Genomic DNA, 22,127 nt, shown 5'->3' with positions numbered 1-22,127 from the left:
ATGGGGAACCGGCAAGGCGCCGCGCAAGGCATCATCTACGCCAGCCCGCCGACGAACACGCGCGCATTCCATGTCGCGGACATGTACGTACGTGGGACGCACAGGTCCGCAGGTGACGCGTTCCGATCCGTGCAGTGCGTCTTCTCTGGGCTGAACGATCTTTGCACCAACTAGTCCTATGCCCACCAACGGCGACCTCCGCGCAAACACCTCGGGCGCGCCGCTGCGAGTCGCGTTCGCTGAGTTTGTGCGGATCTGAGACGGGGTGCTGGGCGCGGACACGGGCGCCCGAATATGCGGCATTCGGGTACGTACGCAGGACGCGCACAATGCACGATGGCCGGGATGTGCGATGATTTGGAGCATTTTTTCCTACATCGATGGCTGAGTGCGGCACGTGCGCGCGCGGGGTTGGACGGGCGAAGAGGCGTTGACGATGTTTCTATGCTATGCAGACACCTGTCGAAGGAGGGTCAGTGGATCATGGCAGACTGTGTTGAGGGGTTGCGCGGATGCGTCGAGGAGGTGTCGGACGCGCGATCGTCTGAACGAGTGGTAGCTTAACTAATGGTGCGGTATTGCTTGATTTCTGCCTGTCGTATCTCTCTCTGATTCCGGGTAATGACTGTGTACAGTAGTATCCTACATCGTAAAAAATCTCTGTTACTCTGCCTCCAAAGCTAGTGCCGCGCAGTGCGTGTCCACGCTTATCGTTTGGTCTGGTGCTAGGTAAGCGCACAGCATCGAACATTGCCCAAGCATCGAACATTGCACCTGTTAACTAACAGAGGATCCTGGAAGCCCGAACGCTTAACATCAAGGGGTTCGCGGACTTTTCTGGCTAACCGGAGTCGTTCACTTGTAGTACGAACATCCCTGCTCGTACGTCGCACTCTCCTCACCCACCCGCGGGTACAGTTACCAATACATGAAAATCCAGGCAATTTACTCCGTCTCAGACTCACCGACGCCACAGGGTCGATCGCGCAGAGCGCATCGTTCATCATCCAGCCTGGGGGAGAGTTGTATGCGGCGCGGTCGCGCTGCGCGCGATTACTGACACGCCGAGTGCCCCACCGAGAACGATTGCACCCCCACTTGAGCAGGGGTAATTTGCGTACGAACCGAGGCAATAATATGAAATTCAGGCTCACACGAAGTGTATAGGAGTACGTGAGTCTTGTCGCCCTATGTGCGTTCATCACACTCGATTTCACAACGGACTGATGGACCATGCTCTGCGGTTTAGGCTACTACATCTCCAGAAATTCCCAACACGCAACAAAAGCGAACTCATCGACACAGATGCATCCTCTCCTCCTGCTATGGCGACTAGGTGTCCTATGAGCATGATCATGTCAATTCGAGCCCTACGAGAGAGTACACCGTGCACCGTACCTGCGTGAACATCCCCGGCATGCCCTGTTCCACCTGATACTCCCCGCTCTCCAGGCGTGGCCCAATATCGTCCCTGGCCGTTGACTGAATGTCCAAGTACCACCCCGGCGGGCCCAGCAGTTCCGTGAACTTTTCCATCGTCGCATCGTCCGGAAGCTCTCCTTTCGTGTGTTCGAGCCCATCGAGCTCCTGGTAATGCCATACATCGGCTTGGACGAATGCAATACAGCGCACCATACGCTGGTCATTCCCGGATCGTCCGTTGTGGACGTATACGGTGTAGTTGGCCAGGTGGCTCATGCAGACGTAGTCTGCCAGATACTGGGATCCCCAGTTCCACATCATCACTGTGCGGTAGGTCTGGTCCTCCATGACGTCCTCCTCGGCGTCCTCCAGGTCCGCACCGTGCAGCGGATCGACCGAGAAGTCGACGTCCGGGAGGGGTGCACGACGCGAGCCGGCGCTGCCTTCCGCCTGGAGCTTCCGGGCGAGTTTGAAGAGAAATGGGAGGTCGTATATGAAGCCCCAGTGCCACAGCGGCGGGTGCTTCGAGTCCTGAGAACGCGTTGTCTCCATTGTGGTGTCGTGCCGGTGATCCTCAGAGGTATGAGATGTAGGCGTTGAACGTGCACGTCGAGCGCCAAGCTGAGCAGATGTTTGTTGGTATACGGACACAGAAGACTGGGGTTCGCCCCGGTCCTCCGTCAGATCGCGAGGCTTTTGAATGAAGACGGAGGGATGACACATGGATCGAGGGTGTAATCATGATGTAATTCTTCCTCAACGTAGCCTCGGAGCGCCAGCCTGGTGGTGGGGGCGGATGACTCTTGTTCAGCAGCTATGGGAGCTCGGCGATTGGTGTAATAGGCACGGTGACATCTGGGAGGGACCAAAATGTCGTGGTGGCTATCGGTAATGACTCTGCTCATTTTGCGTCCCGGCATCGGCGGCTTACACGTCGTGAACATGCCAAGATGCACGATGCGAATCCACGTGGCCGCGTCTGCACGCGTGGCGGGAGTGAGAGCGATGACAGGAAGCAAGCCGCAGACAGGACTTCTTCGACTGCAAAGAAAAGCACTGCCAGCAGAAGACCCGATGATGTTGGACTTTTCGGTGTCAATGATATCTACATAGGGTACATGATCGGTGGGGACTCGGACATAATCGGCATAAGTATCTGCATGGTTAGGTATCAGGCGAGACGGAAAGGTGGCCAAGCTTTCATATCCTACTAGCATATACGAGGAACTTCGTGCGTAGTAAAAGCTGGATTGAGAATTTATGTGAGAACCAGGCTATTGTAAACACAAATGAACGTGCTTAGGATGTCAGGCTTAGGATATCACAAACCCGCACAGGAGATGCGAGTAAGCGCGACATCTGCGAGAAGGTTATGAGCCTGCCCTAATGCTATTACGTCGCCCGTTCCTCGTCATTGACTACTACCTTTCTGCTCATGATTCCTGCAGCCGCCCACTTCTTCAATTGCGTCCAGATACACCTTCTTTATCCTGAATCTCATACTGTGACCTCGCCGTGCCTCGATGGAAGTCACCGCGATTCTCGACGTTGTCCAGCTCTTACCAGCGACCACAACATCTCTCGTAGCTCCTATCAGACCCCTTCAGAGCTCTGCCACCGGTATTAACTTGTGCCGCTCTCATCACTGCTGTCCTATAACACGCCCTCGCGCACGAGCGCTGCGCCTCTGCGCCTACGTTCACCCTTCTACCTCAGCGGGCATGAAGATTCTAAGACTCCAGAACCGCGTTTCCCTCAACTCGCACGGACCTGGGCCATGCGCGCACAGCGGGCCGCATGGCGAACCTGCAAGCCGTCGCGCAAGCCATCATCGACCCGATCCGCATCCTCGCGAGCCCGCTGACGAGCCCGCGCGCCTTCCTCTGCGGGGACGCGCACGGGCGCGGCAAGAATTTCCCGCGGGAGACGTTCATGCAATGCGTGTTCTCCGATTTCTTGGACCTCCCCGACTACCCGGAGTCATGCACTTGAAGCACGAACATCCCGGCTGGTACGTCACGTCCTCCCGACACATGCAGGGGCATTACGCACGCTTTCCCGACTCTCAACACATGATGCATATCCAGGCGAATCAGTCGCTTCCAGACTCATAGATACCGTTGGATCGATCGCGCAGAGCGCGCCGTTCGCATACAACCTGGGAGTGAGCTGTATACCATACACTGGCGCGGCGCGGGATTGCTGACACGCTGAGTCCCCACTGCGGACGGTTGTACCCTTGTTTGAAAGGGTGCAGGCCGGCTGCGAAGGGAGGCATTCATACGTAGGCTTGTTAGACTCGGGCGTGGCGATACTGCTCAGAAATGGGCCCCGCCTATGTGGGGTATGTGCTCATCACAGTGTTCGATTCAACAACAAGCTGAGGGACGATCATTCGCCATGCGGGTTTGGCTACTACATAGCTAGGAATTGCCGATGTAACAAAGAACTCTCGAGTTGCAACAAAACCGGAATTGCACTTGTATATCTCTACTCCTGTGACGACCCGGTGCCCTGTAGTGCATGCTTGCGTCAATCGACAGCATCACCAGAGGATACACTGTGTCCCATACCTGTGTGAGCGCTACCGGCATTCCCGCTTCCGCTTGGAACTCTCCGCTCAGCAGAAGCGGCGCGAGATCCTCCCTGTCTGCGGACTCGATGGCCAAGTACCAAGCCGGGGGGCCCAGCAGCTCTTCGAACCTCTCCAGCCGGCGGCGGTCCGGAAGATCCCCTTTCGCATGTTGGACATCCAGGTCTCCAAAGTCCCACGTCCTGGCACTCGCAAACGCGATGATGCGCGTCATGTCGTTGACGTCCTCCCCGGTAACTCCCGTGTGGACGTATTTGTACCGGCTGGCCATGCGGTACATGCGGACGTAGTCGGACACATACTTCGTGCCCCAGAGCAAGACCGCCATCACGCGGTGCGTCTCCACGGTGGCCGCTTTGCCGTCCTTCTTGTTCAGGTCAGGGCCCAGGGCCGACTTGGAGTCCGATGCGATTCGTAGGCTGGCTGGGTCCCTCGAAAAGTCGACGGTCGGAAGGGGCGCAAGGTTCGGGCCGGAGCCGCCTTGCGCCTGGACCTCTCGAGCTAGCTTGAAGATCCGCGCCATGTCGCATACGAAGCCCCAACGCCAGAGCGGAGGATGATCTCGGTCCACCTGTTCCATGGTGATGCAGTGGAGATCGAGGTATGGGCAGTGCGTATCAAGTGCTGAGCTGAGAATATGTGCTGTAGGAGATAAACACGGAGTTGCTGAGGTGAGTGAGGTTCTGTCTGGTCTCCGTTAGATGACGGGCGGTTTGTTCGAACATACGAGCCCTTCACGTTCCCTCCCACTCACGGTTACACGTAGTGGTGCCTGCCCTAAGGTTCTGACGTCACCCGTTTCTCGTCATCGACTGCTACGTGTCTGCTCATGATTCCTACCACCAACGTCTTCAAGTTCTACGTCCAGAAACATGCTATTCATCCTCTCGGGCCATGTGGTATGTATGTTACGTTTATTTGGTTAGATGGGACACCCCAAGTGCTGCACTCCGCGCCAACGCGTCTCTGAAGGTCGCGTTCGCGGCGTTTTCGCGGATATGGGGCGCGGCGCGGATGTGCGACAATCCGGAGCACCTCTTCTATCATATCGATGGGTGAGTTCGTGTGAGGTTAGATAGGTGAGAAGAGCTGACAATGGTTTGTACAGGCGCCCGTCCAAAGGGGGACGCCAGATCGTGGCGCATTTTGTGGAGGAAATATTGCGCCGATGTGTTGAGGAGGTGCCGGATGCGTGATCGTGTCCCGCAGATACTACGCTGCCAATGGTGCGACACTATTGGACGCGTAAGTATCATTGGCATCGACCCCAGGCTCCCAGTGACAAAAACTGATACGATAACATGTACGATGCGACGAGAATTGTACTGAAATCTTTACAGGCCCTTTTTAGTGAAGGAATCGTGCGTCACATGGGGTCTGCTGTAGAATCATCGAGGTGTCTCGCTCGACGCTCGGAGAGGTACGTCATCTTCGCAGAAGCTTCACGTCTCTTTCATGTTCAAGCCGAGGTCGTGAGCCGAGTGCTCGCACTTTTAGCAATCCGAGCGCGCTGTTTCGGCGCCACTTTAGCCTTCTCGGCACTGTGAAGACCCAGTTAAGAGGCATCGCTTGGGCGGAAAGCATGAGTTTGAAGGTGGGGCCGTTCTCTGCCTGCCACGCCAGACCTCCCATAAAAGGTCTTTTTGGAACATGCTGGACAACGACAATTGGGAACTACGCGAGTCCAGTGTGCGTACAAGACGTTCAGAACATGCATCACGTACGATAGAACAACAACATGGGTGCGCATATCCGTACCGCGGTCGCAGCCCTTCTGCTAGTCCGTATCCTGCGTGCATGACTCTGACAATAACCTCGTAGGCTCACTGGGGTGCTTCGGCATCGACTACATTCTCTGTCAGCACGATTTCTTGCAGAGACACCGGAGATGACGCACTTGCGTTGCATCGACCGACATCCGCTTAGTAAACCTCGCGTTCGGGGCCTTCCGCAGACTGCGCCTATGCGTGAACAACAACGTTAACAACACGAAAGACGACATAATCCTGGCCACGACGACCACGAGCTCGCAACGTACCTGCGCGCTCGTGCCAACGGTCGGGTGGCTCTCCACAGGGATCCCGACGACAGCCTGGAACTCCCCGCTCTCCAGAGCGGGAAAGAGCTTGTTGCGCCGCACATACTCGGTCTCCAAGAACCACGCCGGCTCGCCCAGATACTCCCGCAGCACGGCCATGGACTTCTCGTCCGGGAGCTCCCACTCTTCCAGCACCGCCGCCATGTCGATGTCCGCGCGCTTCCACGCACGCGCAGACGCAAGATCGACGATCATTGTAAAGCGATCCTGCGTGCCCGTTTTCCCACTGTGCACTGAGTTAACGCATTTGAAGAGGTAGTTGTTGCCCGCCTTGTTCTGCAGGAACAGTTGGGCCCAATGGAGGACGTCGACGGCGCGGGATATCTCCCTGCTCTGGTTGGTGGCTTGTTTCTGCTTGAGTGCGAGCTTCGGGTCGGGGTCGCGCTCGAGCTCGACGTCGTCCTCCAAAGGCGGCCAGAACTTGCCGCCTTCTTTCTTGCATCTGCGTTTAACTGCGAATGCCTTGAAGCAGTCGCACTCGAATCCGTAGGACCATAGCGGCGTTTCGGTGGGCATGGTGAACGCCGTCTCAGGTTGAGTAGGTTGAGTAGGTATGGACATCTAGTTTGCGCGTGTGTCGATGGATCATGAAAAGTATGATAGTGTGAGAGGTCGAGGTCGTACACCGGTATGAACACTTGCGAAATTTATATGTCGCGATTGCGACCAAACACGTGGGAATGGCATGCGCGGTGTTGCAGCCGATCTCGGAACTTCTTGGATCTAGTAGGACCCTTCATCAGTCGGAGCCTTCTTTTATGTGATATCTGCCGTAGGGGCAGCGGTGTGCTGTGTACCAGAACTACTCCGTTCTTCTTCACGTTCTTTGCCACGCCGTGGTACGGTGCCCAGGCTCAGAGATCCGCGGATGGCGAACAAAAATCAACACTGCTAGGATGGCGGACCAACCTGGGAGTGAGTTGTGTACCGCGGGCTGATACCGTGCATGATTACTGATATGCTGGGTGTCCCATGGAAGACGAATACACGCTCGCTTGAGCAAGCGCATGTCCGATACGGACGGAGGCAGTCGTACAAAGACTCGTGGGACTCGGGTATTGGGGCACTGCTCGGAAATTGGCTCTGAAAGGCAGTATAAAAGTACGCGGGTTTTGTCGCCTACGCGATTGGTATATGTTTTCATCACGCTTCATTACACGACGGACTAAGGGGACGTCATTTAATATGCAGATTGGACCACTGGTAACTACACGTCAAGGGGCCCTATCTGTAGAGAAGAACTCCAGACGTGCAACAAAGCGGATGCCTTGGCGCAGGTGGATCCTCTACGGCCGCCGTGACTACTAGACGTCCTATGAGCATGATCATGTTAATTCGCGGCTCCCTAGAAAATGCACCGTGTACCGTACCTGCCTGAACACCATCTGCATGCCCTGTTCCATCTGGTACTCCCCGCTCTCCAGGTGCGGCCCAATATCGTCCCTGTCTACTTCCCGATCGCTCGAGTACCACCCCGGTGGACCGAGCAGCTCGGTAAACCTCTACAACGTGTCGTCGTCCGGGAGCTCTCCCTTCGTGCGTTCGAGCCCATAGAGCTCCCGGAGATGCCATGCTTTGGTGTGTGCGAAGGCAACGCAATGCACCACGCGCTCGTCCTTCCCGGATCGTCCGTTATGGACGAATACGGTGTAGTTGGCGAGATGGTCCATACTGACGTAGTCTTCCAGATACAGGCCCCCCCAAGATCAGCATCGTCATTATGCGGTAGGTGTTGAACGTGGAGCGCTGAACTGAGCAGATGTCTCTTGGTAGACAGATACGGAAGATTACGTGGTCTGCGTCAAGCGACGAGACTTTTATATCAAGAAGGCACGCCACGTGGGCCGGGGCGTGTCGGAAATCGTGAAAATATTTGGCCTCAATGTACGTACCTTCTGAGCATCATCAGAGGCTCCCGCTAAGTTGGCGATGTCGGCCTCAGACTGTCTGCACACGCTAGTACAACTTCGCCGTACATATGCGCAGTATATTGTGATGGCCACGCGTAGCAGGGGAAAAGGAATCTGTGCGCGTGTCACCCACCGCCGCAGCAACCATGAATAGGCCGTACTCACCATCGGCGCCGGGTAGTTTGAGGAGGAGTCACAGCATCAATGGAATCGGGGCGGGGGCGGAGCGCGGGGATGGCCATCCAGAACAACGTGATGTGTGTTGTGCGGGGCAGGCGTCCGTTCGAACCTCCGAGGGATGTCGTGGATGGGTGTTCATCAGGCCTCAGCTAGATGTACAGCCTCGGGTGTTCTCGCGCAGACAACGCTAGTCTCGCATGTTGAGCCGGAAATGTTCTGTGTGTTGAGCGCGGGAATCCGTGTGTATGCGCGAGGCATAGCGTAGACGGCCATGAGAGGGAGGCATACGCTGTCGTGGTGCACGAGCGGATCGCAGTACACGCTGGTAGGACGAGTATGACTGAGATAGCCGAGAGTGGACCTTGTTGTACAAGCAGAACATGCAGGAAACATACTGGAAGGCACAAACGGAACGAGCATAGTAGACATATCATAGAACGCATCCAAAACGCATCGGGTGCAGACTGGAGCGAATCCGCCTGCTCAAGACGCCGCCTGCCCTAACGCGATGACGTCAAACCTTCCCTACCCATCGCGCGCCTGTGCGCGACTCAGCTCGGTTAGACGCGAACTTGAAGCACCTCCTAGCCCGTACTGCTTTTCAACTTCACAGGCTGGTGTCATAACCTCCAGGAAGACCTCAACGCCGACTTTGTCGTTCTCCAGCCGTATATCAAGACCACCAACGATAACAACCGTGTCAACCTTCGAAAGCCACGAAATATTTCTATGCGTCCGTATGCAGCTGCAGATCGTCCCATATCCTTGTGCGCCTCTTCGAGTTCTGTCCGCTCAAGACACGCACTAATCGATACGCCTCACGCGACCCTACAGATGAGAGCCCAATTGTGAGATATGTACCTTCCTCTACTCGAGCGGCACATCGCGATATGCAACGCACGCGCGAACGTCTCCACGCGTAGCGAGTACGGCAGCGCCCCTGCGCCCGCCTCCGCACAGCACACTCGAACCCGACGACAAGGCTCGATCACTCCTGATGTAAATTTGGAGCGCTGGAACAATCGCGATGATTATAACGGGTGCGTTCCGTCTACGAAGGCCCGTCCAATGCTCTCTTACAAACATCCACTGCCCCTGCCTGAGAGATGCCACTGTCGCAGTGGCCGGATACGACAGGCACGCTTGTCTGTGACTGCGACGGGAGTAAGAGCCTGGCTCGCTGGATCTCGGACGTAGTTGTTGAGAGCGGCGGAGGAATGCGGTGACGGAATAGTCATCTGAAATTAGCATGTACGATCTAGATTGCGGGGAAGATGATCGTAGAATTCGAATATGATCGAGATGGTGTATGCTTATGTACGGCTATGTATACGATACATGACATTCAGACAACTCAGGCACGAGCACGAGAAAGTACGAGATGATAGAGAGCAAGGGCACAGCGGGAGCTACAGTGTCACAGATTGCAGACACAAAGTTCGGAATAGACCACGGGAAGGCAACCGTCTATGAGAAGCTGAGGACGCCATAGAGCGGAGCAGCGCGCAGGACGCAGCATGCTTTCTCTAGGGAATAAGCGAGGGGAAGATACTATCCAAAATCCGAGCGCGGTGAGTCCGAGTTATGCGCCGACCCTTCGGTATCTCGAGGAGCTGTGCATCGCCCGTTAGCGATATTGTGCAGTGCATTGACAGTGAGAAACGTACAGCGAAAACGGCGGGGCTTTCACGAAGTGTCTTGTCCGACTGTAAGAAAGTATTAGAGTCGTGTAGTTGCAGAACCACGCTCCAGAGCGCGAGCCACCACACGACTCGAATTGAATATCTGCTAGCATAACACAAGCTGCTTTGCCGTGGAGGAGCGAGCGAACCCTGAGGGGAATCGCATTAGTGAGCGATGCGACGTGCAAACAGCTAAAACAGACGTGCCTGGCTATGGGCTCGCAGGAGTTACAGTGGACCCACCATCGTACTATGCGCTAAGGGCTGCCTTCAGCAAGCATGAGGATCGGAAAACCTTTGATAGGATGAGCACGCGTGTCTGTGCTTGGCGGGAGAACGTGGGCTCACCCGTTCCCGATCCATCAGGTCTACGGCGCCGCCATAGGGAGACGGTGCGTTGTGCGGTCGGACTGGTGAAAGTTGTGGATAGAGGTCGGAGTGGAGAGGAGAAGCATTCGAGTCTCAGAAGCGTCGCGCGTGGTATTGCGCCGGGTGAGTACCAGCGCAGAGAGCAGCTAGTGGGTAGCTCGAGGTGCGCGGCACTGAGCTTCAGTCCGGAGGTTGGGGGTTTAATGCCAGCGCAGGAAATCTGACGGTTGGGTTGGCCCCTAGTACGCGTCGGCCGCTATGCCGTGCCGTGCGCTCTACAGGCATGCGGCATGACCGACCGGGAAGACCCGTGGATTGCAGAGAGCCATTGGAATGAGGATTGGGATGGGGTGGGCGTTGGACGTTGCGAGAGGGGCTGAGCGTTGCCATACGGGGAGTGCTGTTGCTATGGCGCACAACTTAAATAAGGTTCCCAGTGGGGAGGTCTGCGATATTGGGCGCTCAGGCCGCCCATCGTGCCATCACTCAGAATGCATGGGGCACCGAGGTTCACCGTACCTCTGGGCCCCAAGTTTCATGGCCATAAGTAATTTGTCGTCGCACATGACACCCTCATCATCTGCCTCTCGTCTTTCCCTCCTTCTACAAACTGTACCAAGCTTCGCATCCCGCTACATCCGCCCAATCACTGAATCTACCTTTGTGCAGGCTTCGTCTCTTCATCCGGCTCAACTTCAACAGTCGCATCAATGGCTGAAGCCCTTATCATAATCCCCATAATCCTCGCCATCCCCCCGGTCATTGAAATATGCTGTCGTTCCGGCGCTCTGATATTTCGTAGCCCGAGTGTCAGAGTAAAACGCCTCGAAGACTGCTTGGCTAAGTTCGAGAATGGCCTCAAGGGCAGAGAAGGCGGAGAAGGCAAAGAGGACATGCTGAACCGTCTGGAAGCGTATGTCCTTTCTCCTTATCTGTGCTGCGGTACACAGCGTTGATATCAGGTGCCTGATTCTCTACAGCCTGAAGCAAGAGTTAGAACAGGTTACGTCCGACGCGTCAGACTGGGAGTCCTCGAAGGGTACCTGTCCGCACATTGCGCACCTTGCCTTCTGGAAACCCGACCTCAAGGAAATTTCTGCCCAAATCGACGAACTGGCTCGCAGGGTGGAAGACTTTCGGAAGCAAGCCTTCGTACGTTCATTCCCTCGACATTCTCTTCAGGTTTGCGTTTGCTTACAAGCGGTTGACCGACTCTAGCCCAACAAAGCGGCCTCCCCAAAGTCCTCACTGAGGGGTTCTGGTGGGAAACACGGCACAAACAGCTCCTCTCGGGCCGCATTTCGGTGGTTCGGCGAGCCTGTGAAGGTCCGGGCCTGGGGCCCGTATGTCCCTCGCTGAAGTACGTTTCTCACTGTTAATCCGGGCTACTCGGCATAGACTCACCGGACTCCTACACTGCTCTGCTCCGCTACTATAGTCTCATTGAAGCTGCGAGAGTACGGGATAGTCGAAGCAAGGTGCAGGCGGGTGCGAGGTGATAAGATACATCTCTGATAGTACAACATGTGGTACTCGTGCGTGCAATTGGCATTTCGCACCGTGTCTGGTAACACAAATGCACGCAAACATACATTAAGGCTCGATCGTATTCTGCGATCATATTCTCCACGATCTAGATCGCGTGTGCTTTATCGAAAGATCATCCGCTCACCGCGTTCCTGCGCTAGCCTCAGCAACTGCATCCGAGGTTTCGCACCCGTCGACACATCGCCCGGCTTTCACTCCAATTATGATCTCACTCAGACATACCTGCCGTGAACCGGCGCTGCGACGGCGCAATCTCTAAGACAGGAGAAACGCACATGAATCAGGAAACTTTGCAAGGGCTGCCGGGGACAGAACGCACCTATTTCTGTTATCGCGGGCTCTGTGTGTGTTCAAAAGCACCAGGAATATCCCAGTACCGATCGAGGCCTGTCGTCGGAGTAGCGATATGCTATGAGGCGGACGCAGGGGGTGCTGTGACGTCGTGCTTACTACGCTCGGAGACGTTCGCGCCTGTATTGCACTCTGCGATGTGCCGCTCTTGTGGAGGGAAGTACGCTCTGCAGGGCCGCACGTGGCGTAGCAGTCAGTGTGTGCTTGAAGCGGACATAACTCGAAGAGGCGCACCAGGATATGGGACGGTGTACTCCTACTACATCCTCCCTGATCATAGCGAAGCTTAGCAGCTGTCTGAAAATGTCTGGCGGCATCCGGTGGCTCTTGAAGGTCAACACAGTCGCTATCGTTGACGGCTTTGATGTACGGTCGGAGAACGACCGGCCCCGATGAAGGCGTGGACAGACGACGGCCAATATCACATCGATACGTGGAACAAAAGGGCCGAGGATGGCTACGAGGTCAATGTTGAGATCTCCCAAGAGGGTTGCACACCATTTTGTGCATCGTAAGAGTAAAAATGTGCGCCGGCCGACTAAGTGCGGGGAGACACACCATCAGCAACGATGCTGCAGGAATCAAGACAAGAACTGCTGCCTACGTACCAGACCACAGAAGACACTTCAATGATCTGTATCCCTTCCACGCGCAAATAGCGGACGAGCGATAGTACTCGATCAGGAGACTCGAGTTGGGTGTTGTGAGTACTGGAAGAGGGAGGCAGTCGATGTTTCGGCGCCGATAGCGCCCGGGTACTACGTAGGCGCGTTTACGGCATGTCGGTCGATGTCTTGGGTTAGGGGCATGCACGGACCACTGTGCACCAGGCCTCGTCCTCGCTGTCGGCATTTCTCTCCGACACTCTCTCCATCACCCGCGAGTACTGCATGCCCTTTCATGTCATCCCAGCTCAGGCACAAACCGTCCATCCTAACGACCTCGGGAGCGCGGTGGGACCCCACTAGAGAACAAGCAGAGTTACTAGTACGTTCAAAACAGACGAGGCTTCGCCAATCCCCGGTGTCCCGCCGTATAACTCGTAAGTGCATTCTGTCGTTTTGCTGCGACAGTGGCCCCTTATAATACTCCGGTTCGAAACACGCACAGACCTCTCTGCGGAATCAAGACCGGCACCACACTAGTCTCTCCGTGGCACAACGGGAACGTACCTCTGGCCTCTCTAATCCTATCCTCGCTGGACATCCTCTGTACCTCACGTGGGGATCTTGTGGATCATAGTCCATACCAGGCACGCGAAAGTTGCTCATCGGCGGTCCTTTCTGCTGGGTCTCGTCTGCGAACGCTGCGTCGGACGTGGCTGTCTTTCGCTTCCGACGCCATCATCTATCCTATGGACCATGTCGCCCATGGCAAGCCCTCGACCATTTGACCACTCGCACCTGAAAACGCCTGCGGAGCTCCGTTTCACAACACTCACTTCGACCACTCGGTCTCCACCGCCGCCTTGAACTTGTCTGACGTCTCAAAGCACTTCTCCGGCTCCTCGCCCCTTTACTCTAAGTCCATCGCCGCCAAGTTGACAAGCGCGACGCGTGCGTACCCACTCGCTGCTAGCAACATGTGCGCCTCCTCGGACCGCTTGTTCAGGTCGCCCTCGAACTCGCCCTCAACCTCGAGTTTGGGCAGTTTATACGTTCGATCGAACAGCGCAGCGTGCGCGATGATTTTTTTTCTCGCGCGGTGGAGACGACGATCGGAAAGTCGATGTCGCGAATCACAGCTGCACAGGCTTGGGGTCTTCCCGCTGGCAGCGACCGAGCGGGAACAGGCCTAGAAGTCGGGGCGAACGGGTACGTGTTCGTTATCGTACTGATTGTTGAACTCTTCCGTCATAACCGCTGATCCACCCTCTCAGCAGATGAAAGCCAGGCCTCTGGGCATGGTGGGCTGCCATTGCCACAACGGTTATGCGTAGTGTGCGAGTTGGATGGTAGCTGGACGGTCGCCTCACGTCCTGGTGCCACTCGTCATGCTCAGTACGTTACATTTGCACAAGTCTTTCATGGTGGACTTACCTCAGCTGTTCCTCGGAATCTCTAGTCAACTGTGGACACCTTTATTGCGTGGTCTCGAATGCGGCGGCCGTGCTAGAGAACTCTAAGTATTGTTGGGTGCTAAATCAACCATGCATCGGTCACCATCGGAGTGATGTCAAGGTTTGGCCTCTCTCTCGCTCTGCCTCCACAAAGCGCCGGACCGGAGCTGGTAGCACTCTCCAGGAGTAGGATCGACTTTGGTGGGGCGCCTCCCGCCAGCGTACTTCATGCGCTGCATAGTTTCTTTGTTCGCTGGTTGGACTTAGGCCTCTACGCTGCGATTCTCGATTCTTCTTGTATCGTAGCCAGTGAGTGTACAAAGCGCTATCTTATCATGAACACGCTGACGTCGGATTATAGATATGAAAAGTTCCTGTTCTTCGCAAGGCTCCCAGAACATTAGTTTCCGCGCGCGGCCAGCCATACGGCCGTGGCCGGTCCCAAGCGCCCAGTTTTCCACGGCCGAATAGCCGCCGAAAAGAGAAATATTTTCGCAAATCATTTCGTAGGCGCTGAAAAAGAGTGCACGAATTTCCCATCACGGCGCCGGTCGCGCAAAATCCGTCCGTATATAGGCACAAGGCAGATTGGCACCAACTTCCTCATCAATCCCCCCCGCCTTCCCCCCGCATTTCGCCGCACCGCGCCTTCCCCACATGACCGGCCCGCCGACCGCTCTACCGCAGCACTCACTGCGTGCGCGTGGCCGTACTCCTGCCGGCCGTTCTTCCCCTTCTTCCCCTGGCGACGCGCCATCCTCTCCTCAGCTCCCCCATCCTTACTCGCGCTCAGGCTATACCTCGTACTACCTTGCTTTACCCACCATCTTTCTGCTGCCATGGCTGGATCCGTCAACACTGATCTCTCGGCGCTCGTTCAGCACCCCCTTGGCGCCGCCTTGCCCACACGGGCGCTCATCACCTTCATTGACATCATCGGCCGCCTGCGTGCTCAAATCTGCTGGTCGGACTCGTCGTACACCCAGGAACGTCCGCCCTCGCTCCCCGAACAGACGGTGCTGTTTCTCGCCTCTGCCCTGGGTATCCTACCCGCCCATGTCGGCGACCTCTGGGACACTGTGGGGCATGCTGCATGGGCGTGTGCACCAGCTGATGCGACGGAGATCTCGCCTTCCCGGGAGCTAGTGGAGGTATTTTTGGAGCATGGCACACGGCACAACATTGGTGCGTCTATTTCCCTTCATCCCACTTGAGTATCCTCACAGTTGTCTGATCAGGGATCTATAACTTCTATCCTCCTACATGGTTCTGCCTCGCACGTGGCTGTACATATGCTGAAGCTTCTCGTGCTGGACAACAGCGTGCCCTTGTCGGTGCGATCTCCCTCCCCGTTGTCTACTTCACCCGGGACCATGGGCCGGTTGCAGCAATGTCTCACTCGGCCAGATGTGGCAGTAAGTGGCCCCTCTTTAGCGGCATGGGTAGTCAGGGCTGACTAGTCCCATTAAGGCTGTGGCATACGATACTACCCAAACTACTATGTCGATGGTACCCAATCCCGTGTATACTACCAGGACATCCCTCCCGCCATCCATGTTGCCACCCATATCTTTGTCGAGGTCGCTCTATGCACCCGTTTTGCGAATTCTGCCGCTTGTGCATGGTGAATATATTATTCTAGGATTATTGTGTAACTGTATCTAAAGCCTTATCTTAAGGGTATCCTTCACAAATAGTGCAAGAATATACAACCTCGAGCATGCTGCGGCTCTGAAGCGGTTCCCGGCTGACTGGTCTAATGATCCAACCTTGACTTCTATCTTGGTGGGCGATGCATTCTTCCTTCTTGGGTTGCTTCACGACAAAAAGGAGCGCAGCCAAGTCCTTGTGCTGAATAATCAGGGTGAACAAGCCTCACGCCTTGATTCTGCACTTCAAGCCAGGACTGCTTCACTTGTTGGGCCTGGACGGGAGTCTTGGAACCACCTCTGTGATAAATGTTGTGTAACAAGAAATGTCAATGGACAGCATGGTGAGCATATATTGCAGGTATTATTTGTTTATAGGTCTCATGGATCCCTAGAATTCATACGTGCAGCGGTTATGGATGGGATATCTATTGGACGACCATGCTGCAACATCCATGACTGTCAAGAGCCACTACAGTCTCAGCGCGACCGCTATTGTCAGCAGCACCAGGCTTACAACAATGTCTGTGTTGTTGTTGGATGTGACTCTCCCGCTACCACGGATCATCAAACATGCCCTGAGCCATCTCATCGTGCTCTCGAGGACCCATCTGGACGTTCAGCGCTCTTTGTACTGCGGCGGAGACTTGAGCGCCTTCGTGCAGCCTCACTTGAAGACAATGGTGAAGGCATTTCGGAGGAGCTTATCGACATCGATGCGGATGGTGAATGCCCTTCAAAGTCAGACGAAGGCAACTCAAAACCCCGTGCATGCTTTGGACGTAGGCGCACCCATAACGAGCAACTCGTAGTCGCTACATGTGGTGTACTTCTGGGGCGCGCAACTATGTTTGGCTCAGAGGGTTTGAATGGAACAAGGGTGAGTAACATTGATGCTTGTCAAAATTATTCCCCTTATTCTTATATCCATGCAGCTTTTCTTGCGGGCCTTGTTCCCAACTCCAGCCTCCCTACCACAAGTGATCTACTATGATTCAGCTTGTCTCTTCAAGAAGCATGTCATAGCTATCAACGACCACCACTTCGACCACTGCGCTATGCCAGTCGATCCCTTCCATGCCAAGACAAAGCACAAGGACAGTGATGCCTTCTGTGGGCAACACTGCAATGCAGCCCTCTTTCCTGATCTCCTCGTTGGCAACAAATGGCGCTTCAACTCCTCTGCAGCTAAGATGACGAATGCATGGTTTGGGGGTTTTCAGGCAATAGTTCAGGAGATGCGGGCTGCGCGGTATGATTTCTTTTTGGATGAGATGATCAGAATCCAGAATGAGATAATTATAGCTGACCTTCATAAGGCAAAGGCCTTTCCAACTAATGCACCCAGGGAGCTGCTATTGATGATATGACTTCATTTGTACCATTTTTTGAATCAAAAAACTTCTACTGTTTATAAATTTCAAACTCAATGCTGTGTAAGCTGAGGGCAGTGATGCACTCAGGCCTCCCGTAATGGCCACTAGAACACAGTGGTCGATGGGCCAAGAGGACATGAGGATGAGACACGAGAAGTGACTTGTGTGAGCGGGGGATTCTGAGTACGATCCTGAGTTCCCTACGACACAGAGGTGCGGAGGAGGGAGGGGGTCGAGCGAGCTTATCGCTCCTGACCCGGGGGTAGGGGATTGCGCAGACGCTAGTCGGCGGACATGACGTGAGGCGGGATACCGGTGCGCTGTGACTTCCAGGAAGTGCTCACTGTATTTGACGTAGACGAGGGTGTCGGTGATACGCCCGGTACCGAGCCACCACCTGCCTGGCCTTCTTTTCGCGGTTTCCGTGGGTTTGCAAGACCTCAACAGGGCAGAGGCCTCATCGCGGCGCGGGCGCGGAAGCTTCGCACTCGCACGGAACGACTTATCGCGCGATATCACGACCGCATGGGCAGACACACGTGGAGGGGGTGTGTTCCGCATCGCCGGACCGGCGGGGCGCAGGGGCGTGTTCCGCGTTTACGCGGTAGACGGCTGGTGCATCGCGGGCGCCGGTCCCCTCCGCGACGGACGTTCTGTAGAGACTTTCTGATCACTGTAGCACGGTTTTGGCTGGCCCTGTAAATACCTACGCCCTCGGGCTGTGAGAATTCAGATCCCCCCTTGGCCCAGATTTCACCTTCTCTCACGAAGAACCCTCGACGACCCTGCGAACTGCGAACTCTGTGAACCCCTGCGAAATAGTGTTTAGCGTTGCGAACTCCCTGCGAAGCCTAACACGGGCTGCGAAGAGGCCCTCCCGTGTCCCGCGGAACGCCAGCTCAGCTGAGTTGTCATCAATCCACCGTCCTTCCCTCTTCCGCTCCCTCTGCTGCGTTCTCCCGCGTATTGCGCCGCCCGAAGGGCACCCGACACAAACCTGCTTCTCCTCACGCTTCGCGAGACGTTCCGCAGCCCGGTCTCGACCTCCTAGGGCTCTCGACCGTCTCCTTCTTCTGTCCTTACCGGTCGGTTGAGTGCATCATCGGGGTGCTGATGCGCACTCACCGCGCCTGCCGCCCGCCGTGGTGTGGGCACCGCTCTTGAGCTCAGACCACCCCGACGCGGACTCCCTGCCAAATACCGCGCCCCGACGCGTGCCCCGCGCGGCCCCGAGCCTCCCAGAAGGCCGCCTGGGCGCCCACGCACCACCCCCATTCGCTACCCGCGAGTCGAGCAAGGCGAACCGCGATAAGCGGCCCCGACCGAGAGCGCCAAGCCCCGCCAAGCATCGGGGTTTGAGGGCAGTACGAAATGCCCGATACGCTCGTCGGGGGTCGTGGCGCATACGCCCCCGCCCACCAATCACACCGCGCAGCCCCGACAGCCTAGGCAGGGCCAGTAGAGCGCGGCCCCTGTAGAGGCCCAATCGTCGCGCCCGTCGCGCCGTGCGCGACGGGGGCATCTTTCATTTCTTATCCTTCCCGTACGGCTCCGGCCCCTCCTGTATATACGCGGGCCCCGAGCACCGGGAAATGGACCTTCTCTTACCCCTTCAGAGCTCAAGTTTGCGATTGCGACGGCGTCTGCGACTGCGACTTCGACAGCGTCAGCGAGTTCCCTCCCAACAGCTTCCCCGACGTCCTCGTCTCGCTGCGTACAGTGAGTACTCCTCCCGAAGTTTGCGTCCCCGATCCCCCGCGCTGCGCCCTGCGATAGCACGTATCGTCCGCGCAATCCCTCCCTCACAGGTCAGGAGCGAAAAGCTCGCTCGGCCCCTCCCCGCGCCTTCCGCGTCGTAGGGAACTCGGGATCGTACTCGGAATCCCCCGCTCACACAAGACACTTCTCGGGTCTCATCCTCTCGGCCCGTCGACCCCGACGTCCTAGCGGCCGTTACGGGAGACTTGAGTGCATCAGCGGTTTGCTTCGAGGCTTCTGCAGCCGCAATATGGACTGCGGAACCGCAAAGGCGTGGAACCGCAAAGGCATGGCACTGCGAAGTCGCATACTTGTCAATCCGCAAGGGCTTGAAATGCGAAAACGAGGGTCGGCCGACGGTGGGGCGATAACAGACACATCAAAGGAACCACAAAAAAGAGGGGTGGCCAGCGGTGGCATGATAACAGGCACATCAGTGGTGGGTGCACATTAACAGTGCTTATCTATAGACCAGTTGAGTGCATCAGTGGATGGAATTATAAGGGAAATACATTATTGAGGGTGATTAAATGATTGTAGTATTAATGAAATGATATTAGTGGATTGTGCTAAGCAACTGCATGATTACTAAGGTAGGTCTAAATCAGGGAAGCCAGGAAATGAGAGTGGATCTGGTAAGCTATCAAGTTCTAAAAAGTCAAATGTAGGGAGTGGTAAGCTATCAAGCTCTAAAAAGTCAAATGTGTCAGGGAAATCTAAGGGGCTGTCAGAGAGTGGGGTTGTAGCATCAAATGGTAAAAGTGTTTGAAATGAAGGATCATTGAAGGTGTAATCATCAGAAGATGGAGCTAACAAGCCTGCAAGTAGATCAGAAAACTCGAAATCTGTGTTAGAAACTGTATCTGAAGATATAGTGGGCGAGGAGGGTATACCAAATGAAAGATTGGAATCCAATGTGTAAGAAGTCAAGCTAGAAAGATCTGTTCCAAAGGTAGCACAAGATTCAACAGAAAGAGGGTCAGCACCTGAGGACTGCAATGAGTTTGCTATGGTGCTGGATGAGCAGGGATCTAGTAAAGATATTGCCAATCACATGAGTGTATATCATCACTAAAAGCACAATGAACTCACCACCGGAGAGTATCAGTCCACCAGGCCTTGACCATGGGAGTACCGAGATTTCTGGCATACCCTTCACCTTCTGTTTATAGTCGGAAAAGAGGGCACCCGAGGCCTGAAAAGTCGCCCAAAGTTCTTCATCACCACAGCGAAGGGCCTTCTTGGTGGCATTGAAGCCTGACTTCTTGCAGGAGATACCATTGACCTTAGAGTCCAAGACAGGATCGAGGTTGGACATCATGCAAAGGGCATCCACAGCCTTCACAAAGTCCCACACAACAGAGAAGGGGTATGATGAGGGGAAATTCTGTTGTTTATGCCCAGGTTGTGATGGCGGGAGAGGGGAAGGGGAGTGGAGCTTCAGACGCTTATGATGGGAGGCCGGTGATTGTGGAGGTGACGGTGATCGAGCGCGCTTTGATGATGAAGACTGGCCATGGTGAGCAGAAGATGAGGTGAGACCAGAGCAATCATCATCTGAAAGGCCAGACAAGCGAAGGCAGACAGTGTTGACACCTGCATCAACAGTGCCAGCGGACTCGAGGTCCACCGTAATCCAGGTACCCAGCTGTTGATCAAGGACAGCACAGTGACCGGTGTGCTCGGGAAAGAGAGCAAGAATGGCTGGCAGAGCTGATAGCACATAGTGTGGGTGTGCGGGAAGATGTATGCGCAGCGAGGCTGCAGCCTTCCCTGCCTGACAGCACATAAGAACAAAGAAGATGATGTGTTAACTTATAAGGCATACCTCTGTCCAGACACGGAACATGACCGTCTTACGCATCCTCTCCTCAACATGCAAGACATTCAGCTGCTTCGCTGATTCCTCCTCACGCCGCAGCTCATCCTTCTTCCGCTCCATGAAAGCACCAAGAGCCTGATTAGGTGTCCAAAGGTAGCTCAGGGGTTGGGCATGTGATGACAAAGAACCTGGAACAGTCGACAATGGCACAGGCCTGAAAGGCACTGGGGCCGATGTTGTCGGTACTGACGCTGACACAGGCATGCTCGAGACTGACGTGGACAGAGTGGGCGTGGATGCAGACGGTGTGGACATTGATGTGGATGCAAATGACGTGGACGTGGACACAGATGACATGGACGCAGACGCAGACGGTGTGAACATGGACGCAGACGATGTGGACGTGGATGCAGACGATGTGGACGTGGACGCAGACGATGTGGACGTGGACGAGTGGACATTGGACAGCTCAGGGACAGCCGCAGACAACATGGATGACGTAGCCAGCGCCGACGGGGCCGCTGACACTACAGATTCAGAGCAAAGGGACGTTGACGATACTGTACCAGAAGAGAGGCGAGGAACGGTCATACCTGTTGATGTACCCATTGGCCCTGAATGATCCGAGCCGGGTGTATTGGACGAGACGTGTACATTCGAAGGTGCAGCATTAGAGGCGGTAGAAGACGAAGGAGCGGCAGAGGGTGGAAGGGCCTGGCGCTGTTTACGATGATACCTACTGCGGCATGAGGTCGACTGCTGAAACTTGCAGCAGGGGGTGCATTGGGAGCAGTCGACGACAGCCCTGCGCTTGCACCAGGGAGCGCCGATCCGAGCACATTCGGAGCTCGGACGCATCTGCAACCATGTTGGATAAGGATCAGTGATCATAATAGATAACGATGTAGTACTCACCTGGCGACACCGAAGACCTCCTAACCAAAGTGCCTGCTCGCGCCACCAAAACGAAACCTATCAGAGCAATGTATGTATAAGTGACGCAGATCCCGAGAGAAGTTGAAAGAAGATGACAATGCACCTTGGTGACCGAGCCGAGATCGGGCGCTGGTGAGTCGGAACCGTGTGGCGTGGGCAGTCAACCTCCAAGTAAGGCGTGTGAGGCGAGCTGTGTGACGTCGTAGACTTCGAGGCGAAAGGAGGGGGGTTACGAAGAGAGAGAGAGCTGGAGCCGCGAGCTCTTGTATGCGATGGTGGACGTCGAGGAGAAGGGCGCGATGGCGCTTAGGTGGCCACGGCCACAGGCGCTAAGACGGCCACGGCCACGGCCGCGTCGAAAAACGCACGTGACA

At 55.5% G+C, this 22,127-nt stretch overlaps 8 protein-coding genes across 8 annotated transcripts; 5 read left to right on the top strand and 3 right to left on the bottom strand.

Moving 5' to 3' along the window:
- TRAVEDRAFT_136522 (uncharacterized protein) lies at positions 1–174 on the top strand (the record flags this gene model as incomplete). The annotated part of the gene is made up of 1 exon (XM_008047000.1): positions 1–174. The coding sequence occupies one exon, from the start codon at positions 1–3 to the stop codon at positions 172–174; it is 174 nt and encodes a 57-aa protein (XP_008045191.1).
- Positions 175–1,332: 1,158 nt separating this feature from the next.
- Positions 1,333–1,974, bottom strand: TRAVEDRAFT_54079 (uncharacterized protein; the record flags this gene model as incomplete). Its single annotated transcript, XM_008046999.1, has 2 exons — positions 1,333–1,341; positions 1,399–1,974. The coding sequence occupies 2 exons, from the start codon at positions 1,972–1,974 to the stop codon at positions 1,333–1,335; spliced, it is 585 nt and encodes a 194-aa protein (XP_008045190.1).
- A 1,938-nt stretch (positions 1,975–3,912) lies between these two features.
- Positions 3,913–4,595, bottom strand: TRAVEDRAFT_54078 (uncharacterized protein; the record flags this gene model as incomplete). Its single annotated transcript, XM_008046998.1, has 2 exons — positions 3,913–3,936; positions 3,996–4,595. 2 exons carry the CDS (start codon positions 4,593–4,595, stop codon positions 3,913–3,915), a joined length of 624 nt encoding a protein of 207 aa, XP_008045189.1.
- Positions 4,596–4,844: 249 nt separating this feature from the next.
- TRAVEDRAFT_24778 (uncharacterized protein) lies at positions 4,845–5,816 on the top strand (the record flags this gene model as incomplete). Its single annotated transcript, XM_008046815.1, has 7 exons — positions 4,845–4,918; positions 4,942–5,070; positions 5,225–5,260; positions 5,356–5,376; positions 5,402–5,435; positions 5,546–5,704; positions 5,745–5,816. 7 exons carry the CDS (start codon positions 4,845–4,847, stop codon positions 5,814–5,816), a joined length of 525 nt encoding a protein of 174 aa, XP_008045006.1.
- A 121-nt stretch (positions 5,817–5,937) lies between these two features.
- TRAVEDRAFT_54077 (uncharacterized protein) lies at positions 5,938–6,629 on the bottom strand (the record flags this gene model as incomplete). Its single annotated transcript, XM_008046997.1, has 2 exons — positions 5,938–5,976; positions 6,054–6,629. The coding sequence occupies 2 exons, from the start codon at positions 6,627–6,629 to the stop codon at positions 5,938–5,940; spliced, it is 615 nt and encodes a 204-aa protein (XP_008045188.1).
- Positions 6,630–10,964: 4,335 nt separating this feature from the next.
- Positions 10,965–11,613, top strand: TRAVEDRAFT_54076 (uncharacterized protein; the record flags this gene model as incomplete). The annotated part of the gene is made up of 3 exons (XM_008046996.1): positions 10,965–11,167; positions 11,235–11,406; positions 11,473–11,613. The coding sequence occupies 3 exons, from the start codon at positions 10,965–10,967 to the stop codon at positions 11,611–11,613; spliced, it is 516 nt and encodes a 171-aa protein (XP_008045187.1).
- A 3,836-nt stretch (positions 11,614–15,449) lies between these two features.
- Positions 15,450–17,231, top strand: TRAVEDRAFT_136271 (uncharacterized protein; the record flags this gene model as incomplete). Its single annotated transcript, XM_008046995.1, has 5 exons — positions 15,450–15,627; positions 15,683–15,836; positions 15,910–16,205; positions 16,272–16,741; positions 16,875–17,231. Coding segments are annotated over 5 exons (1,455 nt in total), but the record flags the coding sequence as incomplete, so codon positions are not given.
- A 3,294-nt stretch (positions 17,232–20,525) lies between these two features.
- TRAVEDRAFT_54074 (uncharacterized protein) lies at positions 20,526–21,439 on the top strand (the record flags this gene model as incomplete). Its single annotated transcript, XM_008046994.1, has 3 exons — positions 20,526–20,530; positions 20,604–20,671; positions 21,078–21,439. The coding sequence occupies 3 exons, from the start codon at positions 20,526–20,528 to the stop codon at positions 21,437–21,439; spliced, it is 435 nt and encodes a 144-aa protein (XP_008045185.1).
- Positions 21,440–22,127: the final 688 nt, after the last annotated feature.

This window comes from Trametes versicolor (genome assembly GCF_000271585.1).
Source record: "Trametes versicolor FP-101664 SS1 unplaced genomic scaffold TRAVEscaffold_15, whole genome shotgun sequence".
In the NCBI taxonomy this organism is placed as follows: Eukaryota; Fungi; Basidiomycota; class Agaricomycetes; order Polyporales; family Polyporaceae; genus Trametes; species Trametes versicolor.
This window is presented reverse-complemented; position numbering and strand designations above follow the sequence as displayed.